Genomic DNA, 11,307 nt, shown 5'->3' with positions numbered 1-11,307 from the left:
TTAACTGCTTCAAAGCAAAAAGTTATAATAATTACAACAACAACAATAACAATCAATAAATCTTTATTTTATGGCTGCCAAGGGTAGTTTGTTGAATGAAAGTAAAATCTACAGCGTCACATTTCAAAGTAAAAGTACCATATTGTTTATGGAATTTAAAAAACAAAACAAAACAAAACAAAAACATGAACTCAAAAGGAAAATTCAAATTTCAAAAGTGAAATTAAATTAAATAAGTAAAATTTTACGTTTCCTCCTGAAAGATTTTTTTCTTCAAAGAGGGAGGCTCCTAAAAAACAAAGAGAGAGAAAGGCTTTATAAAGCAAATCCAGTTATATATCCACACAAATAGATTCTCAATGATGCGTTTGTAGAAATGAGCCACCTGAATTTCTGCCCTCCCACCACCACCAAACTCCACTGGTGTAAATGTATTAGCTCCACCAACCCAGCTCAGTGTGTACAGAAAAGTGATAAAGACTAATTGAAACTTAAAACCAGCAGATGGCAGTGTAGGAGCTTGTTTCAAGTCTGGAGAAAATTCCTTCTTTAAAGTTTTATTTTATTTTTTCTCCATGAATTTGACTATCAATAAATGCAGGAGTATAAATACATCTGTACATGTTGGGTTTCTACATTTTTTGCATCATTTTCCTCTTTATTTTCACTGTGATGGTTTTATTGTTTATCAAACTTAATGCTTAGCACTGTGTGCTGCACTTGAATGTGCTACATTAATCAAGTTTAACTTATTTGAAATGAGTAATTCAGAGTAGCTCCACAACTAAATTCTTTCAGATTCCTGCTTTGGTGTTAGATTCTGTTTTCTAAGAGCTGATACAGTCCACAGTGCACATTATGTTGTCTTTTTTATGAAATAAGTGATATACCTGACCATCGTCTCTTATACCACAAGAGGGCAACATTTGTGTACTGCATGGATGTTATTGTCACATTTGAGTCAATCACTACAGTTAGACCTGCAATGACTTCCTCTGTATTGGGATTGCAAAAAAGTAAAGAAACTGTCTCCATAACTGCATCAAAATAAATCTGGATGTAATCTATGGGATACTGGCATTGTCTCCTCAAAGCAGTCTAAATTATTTCAGTCTTGTACTTCCCCATTTCCAGTAATCTGGATTACACCCACGTTTTTCTCTCCATGCTGATCTGTTTCGAATGAATTAAAATAAATTAACCTGGCAGGTTTCTGACATCAGCCCAAGGTAAATTCTCTTGACACCACTCAGAGGGGTTGAGACATCTGTGGAATAAAAGGAAACGTTAATATTTGCTTCTTGGTCTATGTCTTAGTAGTGGAAAAGTGTTGTTCATTATTAACTTTGTATGAAATCTTTCAGTTTTTGATCAAGTTTCTCACCACACAGATTTCCTCATCAAGAGGAGACCTTACCTTGACCTGCCGCTTTGTCATTGTAACAAAGAGCTTGAAAACCTGAACAGTATTTTTCACCAATTGTTTGCATGGGCCAAAAGTGTGGGAACTGTGGATAAAGAGTCTTGTCTCACTTGAAACCACCTCACTTTTAATTTTCCAATCAGGTGACGAGACACTTGCAGGGACGATTTCTATGCTTCGGATGTCACAGCTACTCTGTAGACAATCAAAAGCTTTCTGTTGATTGGCAGTTTTAGATAATTTCAGGAATTAAGCATGTGCCTGATTGCCTTCTGGTTGAATGGTTCTGTCTCAGAGGGCTGCATGTTATCTGGGAGAGAAAGGTTTCACTTCTCGTCTCTAATCAATAAAAATGTTGCATCTACTCAGCCCATCCTTGAAGGGTGTAAACCAGATAGCACTCACTGAACAAAACAAACATGATTAATTCCACCCATTATGCCTCTGGTGAGGAGCGTGTTGTACATCATTTGTGCCTGTTTCTTGTTCTGTTTACTCATCAGAACTTTTTTTTTTAATCTCTGCAATGAGCTCCCACTGAGCCATTGTATTTAGACTACCAATATGTTTGTGACCTGTTTCAACAAAACTCATCTGAAATAAATTGAAAGGAATGTTACAAATGTGCCTGAAAGGAAGCTCCCGTGCTGTGAGTTAAACTCTAAAGTAAATGTTTTCCTCAACATAAAGTTACAGCACCGCCATGATTGAAACCATGGATCTTAGTTTTGCAAATGTAGTTTCCCTCTGATCAAATGTAAAAGAAAAAAAAGTTGAATTTCTGAGAGGTTCCTTTTTCTGAGTAACAATCAAAGGTTGTTTTCCCCTTAGCTGACATCTCAAAAACTGCTGCACTGAACTAAAGACAGAAATATAGCTTCAAAGCAGCTGATAAAACCTAAAACAAAGAATAAAACCCAACATTAAGGAGGGATGAATGAGTTACCAAGCTGGGATCAGGGGCTACTTGGATGATAAACTGGTACGAGGGCACCACACAGCGTTGCAACATCAGTCTGCTCATGTCTCCTTCCTCTGTTACTGGTTCTGGGGGCAGAGTAAATCCATCTTCCATGTGCTCCTCTGTCATGTTAAGAAACTGTTAGGGGAAAAGCATGTAATTAAAATCCAAGAAGATGCTACAAGGTGCAGAGCAGACATACTTGGCTCCAGGCATGGAAATGGAATGAGCAGAGACAAAAGAATCAGGGTGCAGTGCTGACACATTTTCTACAACAGTACTTAAATTAAAAGCTTTGTTTGCATCTACATGCTCAGTTTTATTTTGATGTAACCTAAAGAGTGCTTCTTTTTTAATAACAAGTCTAGCAAGTCAGGCTCGAAATGGCACAGTATAAAAGTAAGAGTAATCTTGAAGCATGTTTTCCTTTCAAGGTGAGAGCTGTTTTACAAATCCTGAGTTTATTATGACCTGAGGGCAAGCTGAGGAGAATGTAACTGAGTCTGGTTTATAAAATCAGTGCGCAACCAAGAAAAGCTCTTCCTTGTACAGCTGTCAAGTTGATGTGTTTGTTATAACCCCATTAAAGACCTTGGCTGTGTCTCAAATTGCATACTTCTGTACTTACACTTAGTATTCTGAGTGGATAAGTGCGTTTCCACTGACAGTACGGGAAAAAATGTAGAGCACTTTGATTTCTCAGCCTAAGCACTCAAAAAGGTCAAAAGTTGAGTGTGGAAAGCCAGGCACTTCTCACCATTTATGGTCGCCATATTGTCTACGTAAAGGCAGGGGCAGATCAAACAATGGTTGAATAACACAGGGGTGGCCAACCCACAGCTCATAAGTTGCATTTGGGTCTCTGCCTATTAGTGTGCGGCTCTTCAATCCATGCATAAAAAAAATTGATTCATTGTAATAAGCGCATATGGCCCTTTCAGAAATGTAACAGATTTGAGTGGAGCCAGTGAGAGAAGCTATAAGGCATGGGGCTCGAAGAGAAAGGACAACAACGCAGTTAAGATATTGTTCAACAAAGAATGTCAGAGAAAAAATGCACAGCTAAGTGAAAGTATGAGGCCTTAACAGAGGAGGCTTTTATGGATTGGGAGAACAATTTTTTTTTCTTTTGCTGAAAAAATGAAAGCTGTTCTGTCTGAGATGCCAACCAGACATTGTTGGAACATTTCAAAGTTTCATATTTTCAGCGCCATTTCATTGCAATGCAAGGTAACGTTGACCAGTTTCTCAAAAGGTATAGAACTCTGCAAGCACAAATTAACGGCTCAGAAAGTCAAATTATAAAACAGAGTCAGTTGTTTTGAAGATTTAGCGAGCACTTAGAGACAGTGATACCTGTCATATGGCGCAGTTTGGAACATTGTACGCCCCCCCTGAAAGTCATATCAATTTTATTTTCCATATGGCGCCACATCACAGCAGAAGGGATTAAAAGTTTCCTCTCTCATAGATCAGGTCTACACATTGTTTTTTTTTTCATTTAACATCATCTAATTTACATCACGGGATGTCATTTGTATCGGCATCGCCTCGGTCACATTTCTCCCAGTGCTGTTCACAGACACACAAACATGTGCGCACATTTTCACCCACAGACAAGCGCATTCCATATAGCGGAAAGAGAGCTGGAAAAACCACCACAAGAAACATCCCCCAACGCCTTCTCTGTGAAGATGCAACACTTACTCCAAACCATTTCCAGGCGGGGGATGTGGACCCACATCTCGCTATTAAATCATCTGCTGAGACGAGAGACTCCTGCATGTTTCCTCCATGTCTGACTATGTAGTGTTTTGGTTTTCACTGAGTCACATGACTGAACCCTGTCTGCTGATTGGCTTCTGAGGCAAGCATCCAGCGAATGAGGACTTCCAAGCACCTCTTCTTTGCCAACTTTGCACCGTCTGCTTATTTTTTTCAAAACAGTAATACTCGATAATGTAAAATTGCACATCGTTAAAACAACATTTTGGATAATATCGTACGCGATGTATATCCCCCACCCCTACACCGTATGCCGAGGCGTACCGAGACATGCCAAGTCCTGCCAAATCCAACCACAGTTTAATTGTGATAATGTTATCTATGAGTGTTGGTAAAGCTATGCTCAGTCTGATCTTGCTTTCGCTAAGATGTTTACATACACCTCAATAGTCTGATCTTGTACTGACTAAGCTCACAGTCCAGTTTTTAAGCAGCATGTAAATGTACTAACTGTAGTACCACAGTGATTTTTGTAGCTCTTGGTCTCTGACTGGTTAGCCATCCCTGGAATTACAGAAGAACATCTGTGAACGGTAGAGAAATGAGATCATAATTTGATTTGAGAAAACACTACCCTGTGAGATTTTGTGCACTGTTCTAGTAAGTGCATGATGTATACAGAGCACTTCATGTAAGTGTACTTACAGAAGTACGTCATTTGAGACACAGCCCTTGTCTTCTCCTCATTAACAGCCAACATCAGGAAATGATGTGCCATGCATCAAAGTTAATAGCTAGTGCGTATCTGTTATACAGTATCCTTCTAATTTCTCCAAGCCAGTAAACCTAAGTGCTGATCCAGTGAGAGGTTTTTTTAATTGGTAAAAAGCAGTCACCTGCTAGGAAACTACTATATGTTTTGAGCCCAACAGCAGTGCGGGGGTATTGCACATAGAAAGGTAAGTGAGATGTATAGAACATGTGACAATGACATATTCAAAGAAATCAATAATAGCAAAAGTTTCAATCCTTAGAATCACCAAGTTATTCAGGAAAACGGACGACTGAATATGAAGACATTACTAAGAAACCTTAAGATCAGATTCATCTACTGGACCTAAATGTCAGACAAAGCACTTCTACTTAAAATGCAAATCAATACCACAGAGATGGGACAAGAGACTGATACTGTATTGATCCTTCAATAAACTGGGGGGATTGGGGACTGGTGTCTTGGTCTAGATACTAACCTTCATACTTACAGCAGCACACCTGAGAAGGTAAGAACATCTCATCTGAAACACTTCCCTGATAAACTCAACCAAAAAAAGCTCCAGATTTAACAAAGGGCAAACAAGCAGGTGTATCTAAGGAGCCCTGACCCAAATGATGGGTTCATTGTCATTAACTTGAAAGGTCGAAAGCTCACAAAAATCATTATGGTTAATCATGACATAGCAGTACAGTGTGTTTTCTTTTGTTTGTAAAGATTATAAGACTAAACTTGAGGCAAGTAAAGAGGCATATGGTACATACAGTCCTCACATACATAAGCACTAAACACCACGGTCATTTTTCTTTAACTTCTCAGCTCTACACTGAAGCATAACACAAAAGTTGTTAAAATAGTACTTTACAGGTTCTTCTGACTTTCTGAGGTTGTGTTTAAACCCAACTGTTTGGAAGATTGAGTCTTAAAAAACAGATCAAAAGGGATGAGAAAGAGAAAAACAATACAAAACAAAAACATGAATTCAATATTTATCTATATTCAATGGAATTTTATTATTAAAATGGTCTTTCTTTTGTTGTGAAAAAGTCTGACATCCCTGGACACTTTCAGTGCTGTAATGTTTGTTTCAGTGCCAACCCCAACAAAGCTGCTAAGTCAGAACAAACAAAAACAAACACTCACGTCATCCATCCTCCATAGGTCACTATTGAAGCCGTCAGTCTGGCCATAAGTGATTGCATTCTTCAGGAAATCAGTCCCACTGCTATTATCCTGAGGAGAAGAAGAAAATGACACTAATCAGGATTCCAAAATAAGTGGAGGTGCTGCCCTTTCATGACAGCACAGGGCATTTTTTTTTTATTTCATCCAACAGAGTCTTGATAGATGCAGTTCTCACGCTATCAGCATCCTGCAGAACTGCAACAAGCAACCTAATATATTCAGTCGCAGCTTTAAGTGTGTCCACTTTACTTGGTTTCCGATCTGGTCGCATGAGTGGAACCATGCGCTTTAAGCGGGAGAACATGGTGTTCAAGTTCCTGATCTGCACATGGGGATAAAAAAAACATCAATTCAAGTTATTCAAAAAATGAGACAGTCGTGATTTATACAACTGAGTTTAACAACACGTGTTAAAATCTAAGTCCTTGATGTAAGCTCACGACTTTTACTGGCAGCAGTACAAGCTACTTAACCTCCCAGAGGGGGAAATAGAGAAAGGCTGGTCTGTCACTTTGTCTTGTTCAGTGTTCACTTTTTAGAGTTGACCTAAAAAAGTACAGGTCATTCCACAATGTAGACCTTTAGACTGACTCATCCATCTAGACCAGTGGTCCCCAGACTATGGCCCAGGAGGCCAGATACAGCCCACCTTCACATTTTGCCTGGCCCCCGTAACAATACCGGAGGCGCATTATGACTTTTTTTTTTTCAGTCTGGTTACATGGTCGAGACTTACACATGCATAGAACCTAACTTTCTATTTCACCCTTCTGCAGTTTGTGCCCTTTCTGAAACCCCTCCATAAAAAAAAATCCTGTTATACAACCATACCGGTAGTAAAATGTATTGTGCTGGTAGGTGTTGTATCACTTAGTTTGGTTTCTTAGCCTGCTTGCTTTCTGGTTTTCACGGTGAAGTTAATAAGAGAGAGCTGCAAACAGTGGTGTCTACAAAAAAGTTAATATTTCATGGTCTTTTTTTCTGTGAAAAACCTGAAAAGGGTTATTTAGTTATTAATTATTTCATAAATACAGTTATATATTTAATTAATAGTGTTATTGTTTATTTTCTGATTATTTTTTTCTGTCGAGATCCCAGAAAGGGTTAATAATATTTGGTTATGTGTGGCTTTCTGGGAAACAATAAATATATACGTTTACACACATCCGCGATGGTCACACTTTTTTTTACAAACTGACCCTGGCCCACCGTCAGAGAAGGGAAAAGTGGTTTGGCCCTGATGGGAAAAAGTTTGGGGACCCCGGATCTGGACAGTACATCAACCCAGCTGTTACTATACTTTCCAGAAACTAGAAAAGGCTTCAGTGCGGGGTCTCGATTTAACTTTACTAAGTTTAATACTTCTTGGGGCTGTCTAGCTGTATCAAGAGAAGGACTGCTTTGTGTTTTAGACCTGTCAGCACTCTCAATTAGGCACGAGTCTCCCACTTTTTGACCCTTTATCCCGCTCTACTCCCAACTTATAATTTCTCCCGACTATCCCCCTATTTTTAAGTATGGTCCTGTAATCTTTAACACTTATTCCAGTCTAATAAAGTCCTTGTGTCTAATATCCAAATCTCAAAAAAGTATCCTGTGGTTATCATATTCACGTTGGGAGTGAGAGTCAGGGGTTGGACTCTCAAAAGAAAAATGATACATATTTTTTGTCACCATTCAGATTCTGTCAAAGTCACTTATAGTCTCAACTGCTCGGACTCTAGCTGTATACTATTTGCACCTGTGGCTGGGATATTTTGGCTTTAAAACTATACAAGGATAAAAAGCGGGGACACAGTGTCCATTCTATAGTCTATATGCTCAACTGAGGAATAAAACATATAATGTCAACATCAAAAATAAGACATGACAATATCTCACTATTATACAACTAATAACAGAATCTAGATTGTGTTAAAAATGATTGAATTAAAGCAACAGTGTGTTTATCATTGAAGGGTTTTATTTGGTTCGGACGGAGCCAGCTTCAGTCATATGTGAACAGAGTTGCAGGCTAAAAGTGATTTTTCCTTGACTCTCTCTCCTTTTTCACACTTGAATATTGACAGGTGTTATTCTTTTTCAGCGCCTTCTCACTTTCCTGTTACAACTTGTTTTCCGGCCACCAACTTAGGATACCTTTAAAATGATCTGCTCTCCTCATTTTTATCTCAGTACTTCCTCGCACCTTAGTAAATCCATTGACCTTTTTTCCACCCTGTATTCTTAGCAGGTGTTAAGAAAAAGAGCAGAGCTTCTTCCTCCTAACTTCTCTGTTGGAAATGAAACATGTTCTCACTCAATCAGTCCTGTGACGACACTGCCAAAGCTCAGACTGAACATTGGTTTGTGATCATATCTGTTTTCATCATCTCTTAGGCTCAGCTGTTTAACTGTATTAGCGAACAAAGGAAGCGAATAAGCTTTATTTTAAGTGCTTAAAGTGTAAAGTGTGTTCGGGTCCCTCATTTCCGTTGAACTCAATTACGGACCATGGAGCTCTTGTCAAAGTTTATAGGTCGTAAAAATCAATTTATAACCAACACTTACTCTCTGCCGCTCCTTGGCGTTGACTAATTCCCTTTTTTTCACGGTTTCATGAAAGTCCTCGGCGACAAAGAACATGCCGTCTTTGCCTCGTTTGAACTTTTCGACGTTGCTGTACACAGGGAGTGCAGACTCGCCTGTCAGCCGCTTCAGTATGTCGCTCATTAATTCCTCCGCTGGTACCTTCATTCTGATACGTCTGTCACACTTCGAAGTCAGTTCTTTTATTACATGGTTCATGTAAGGCCGAGTATTGTCATGTAACTGTGCAAAACAGGAGATGGGCTTCTCGGACCGCACACCTGTGGCGAGGGTTTAATTAGGTCCCTCTGGCGCAGTGCTTTACAAAGGACAGCTCATGCCACCCCCTACTACTGCACACGCACACACACACACACACACACACACACACACACACACACACACACACACACACACACACACACACACACACACACACAAATACACATATTTTTCGTGCGTCATTCCAGGAGAAAAGTGTAATTTTTGTTCCCGGCGACTTCACTTTTTATTATAGTTTTAATAGCTAATATGCGGACTCCAATCGATTTGTGAAATCAGGTTTAGGAATTGGGGTCATGGGATAGAATAACGCAGACTGAAAATATTAGAAGAAGAACTAGGAAAGATTGGGAACAACAATGTGGGCGTTAGTTCTCAAAAGTTGTTGGAAATTAGGTCCACGATATTAACAGGTCTGAATGGGAAATAAAAAAGAAGTACACTAAAAAAGTTTGTAAGAGCTTTAAGGTCTTTTCAGATCTATAAATCTAATTAAGTACAATAATAAATGTGCAGGATTTTCAATATTTTGTCTTGTACCTACTGTTTCACTCTGTGAATCAAGGTTTAAAAACACTTTGGCTGGTTCCTGAGATGCAGCTTTACAAATGACATTTGGCATGGAATTGATAAGAATGATTTCTGTTTTTTTTTGCCACATACATGCTTGCAGACTTCTGACAGTGTGTGCATGCCTAGTTTGACAGCCCAGATACTGTATGAGGATGTGAAAACACAACTTCTCTTCATAGCAGATGGTGTAATTCGAGGCATTTGTTGAATTACTAAAGCTTGAATGTCATGGTTACAGCCTGGAATCACCCAGATATTTACTCAACATGGGACATAAACAAAAGTGAACAATAGTGACCGACAGATTGGCTCTTATTATGAACAGTCACAACACAACCCATGTTCATACCCTTCCTGTTATTTTTCTTACCTCCAATAATTTTCTAAATGTGTTTTTGCTCATCCATAGCTCAGGCCTGTTTTTGGAGAACATTCATGAATGAATTATCTTTAAAAATGATAGTAATCGTGTGTGCCTTTATTGAGACTACGACAAGGGATCTAAATTGTCCAAACTGAGAATTGCTTTTCAGACTCCTCACCCATCCCTGTGACTGACTCCTCCTGTCCTTTCAACCTTGACAATACTGTCTTTATAATAACTCAGAAAGTGTGCTTGTGTAAACTGGTCATTTCTCAAAAACGTTTGAAATTATGCTCAAATTTTCACTGTCTTTTTGTCATGGTTATTGAAGAAAAGTTTCAGGACATTTTAAGTTAACTTATACCCACATGAAAATAGTGTTTTAAAAAAATCGTTGAATTTCACTTAATCGTCAGCTCTACCTGTTTCTTATTTGTGAGAACAAAGCGTAACCTTCTAAGAAGACACTGTGAAATAATGGTTTCTTCAGCCATTCAGTCTGCATTCACACTGGAAGGTACTCTGCACTGACTTGCTGTAAGCATAATACATGGATACCACAATAAGGTGGCCTCAATGCCTGAAAACAGTGTGACTGAACATTGGAGCCACATGTAAGCAATTACGATACAACCAATGGATAACAAACGTACATCTCTGGTGGATCAATTCTCCATTACTGACTCTTGGTTGCTTGTTTTTTATAAAATCTGCCCACATCACTTGCTCAAATCACAACAAATGAACTATTATCTCAAGACACTCTATAAAAAGAGCAGGACTAGACTCAACCCTTTGTTTTTGCTGTTCACAAAGACCCAATGTCAAGATGGGGAACACACAAAGAAAGATAGAAATTGAATTGAGACAGCTAAGTGTCCTTCCAGTGCTCATCTACCAAGCAGAGCTAACGTAACCTCACTCTTCATTTTATTGACAGACTCTCAAGTTTGAACAAACCACTGCAGAATAACTGCTGACTGTGGGTTTGAATGAACATTATCACAAAAAGCAGGGGCTGTGAGGAGTTTCAAAATGATCTTGAAATATTCTCCCTTTTTGACTGACTTTAAAATGAGATTATCAGCGCCAATGTTACAGGTTATTTCAAAATGCTACTTAGTAGCTTCCCTGTCGTTTGAACAGGACCAGATTGATTTGTGTCACCTCTAGTTTTCCAAGTCAAGACCACGCTGGCTGGTGAAGTTTAGAAGTAAGAAGATGCGCATGTGTTTTTCTCTACTTGAAAATAATTTCTGTTATTAATTTTGTAGTGATGGTGGACACGGGGGCCTAACTGTCAGACAGAAGAGCAGAAGAAAGTTAAAGGCTAAAACAGGAGCTAAACTATTTGTGATAATGTAGGGTGACCATATTTTGATTTCCAAAAAGGAGGACAACGGCACTGGCCTCAAGGCACAAATTCAGACAGGCTTCTTATATTCTTAATATTT

At 38.8% G+C, this 11,307-nt stretch overlaps 1 protein-coding gene across 1 annotated transcript; it reads right to left on the bottom strand.

Annotated features, from left to right (window-relative positions):
* Nucleotides 1–50: 50 nt before the first annotated feature.
* figla (folliculogenesis specific bHLH transcription factor) lies at nucleotides 51–8,961 on the bottom strand. The gene is made up of 6 exons (XM_074670796.1): nucleotides 8,617–8,961; nucleotides 6,242–6,388; nucleotides 6,025–6,114; nucleotides 2,370–2,522; nucleotides 1,203–1,267; nucleotides 51–289 (listed from the first exon to the last, which is right to left on the bottom strand). Exons 1-5 carry the CDS (start codon nucleotides 8,851–8,853, stop codon nucleotides 1,250–1,252), a joined length of 645 nt encoding a protein of 214 aa, XP_074526897.1. The 5' UTR covers nucleotides 8,854–8,961; the 3' UTR covers nucleotides 51–289; nucleotides 1,203–1,249.
* Nucleotides 8,962–11,307: the final 2,346 nt, after the last annotated feature.

This window comes from Halichoeres trimaculatus, unplaced genomic scaffold (genome assembly GCF_033239565.1).
Source record: "Halichoeres trimaculatus isolate MK-OKI-2021-1 unplaced genomic scaffold, fHalTri1.1 fHalTri1_scaffold_5, whole genome shotgun sequence".
NCBI classification, from domain to species: Eukaryota; Metazoa; Chordata; class Actinopteri; order Labriformes; family Labridae; genus Halichoeres; species Halichoeres trimaculatus.
Note: the sequence above shows the minus strand (reverse complement) of the source record. Positions and strands in the feature narration are given on the sequence as shown.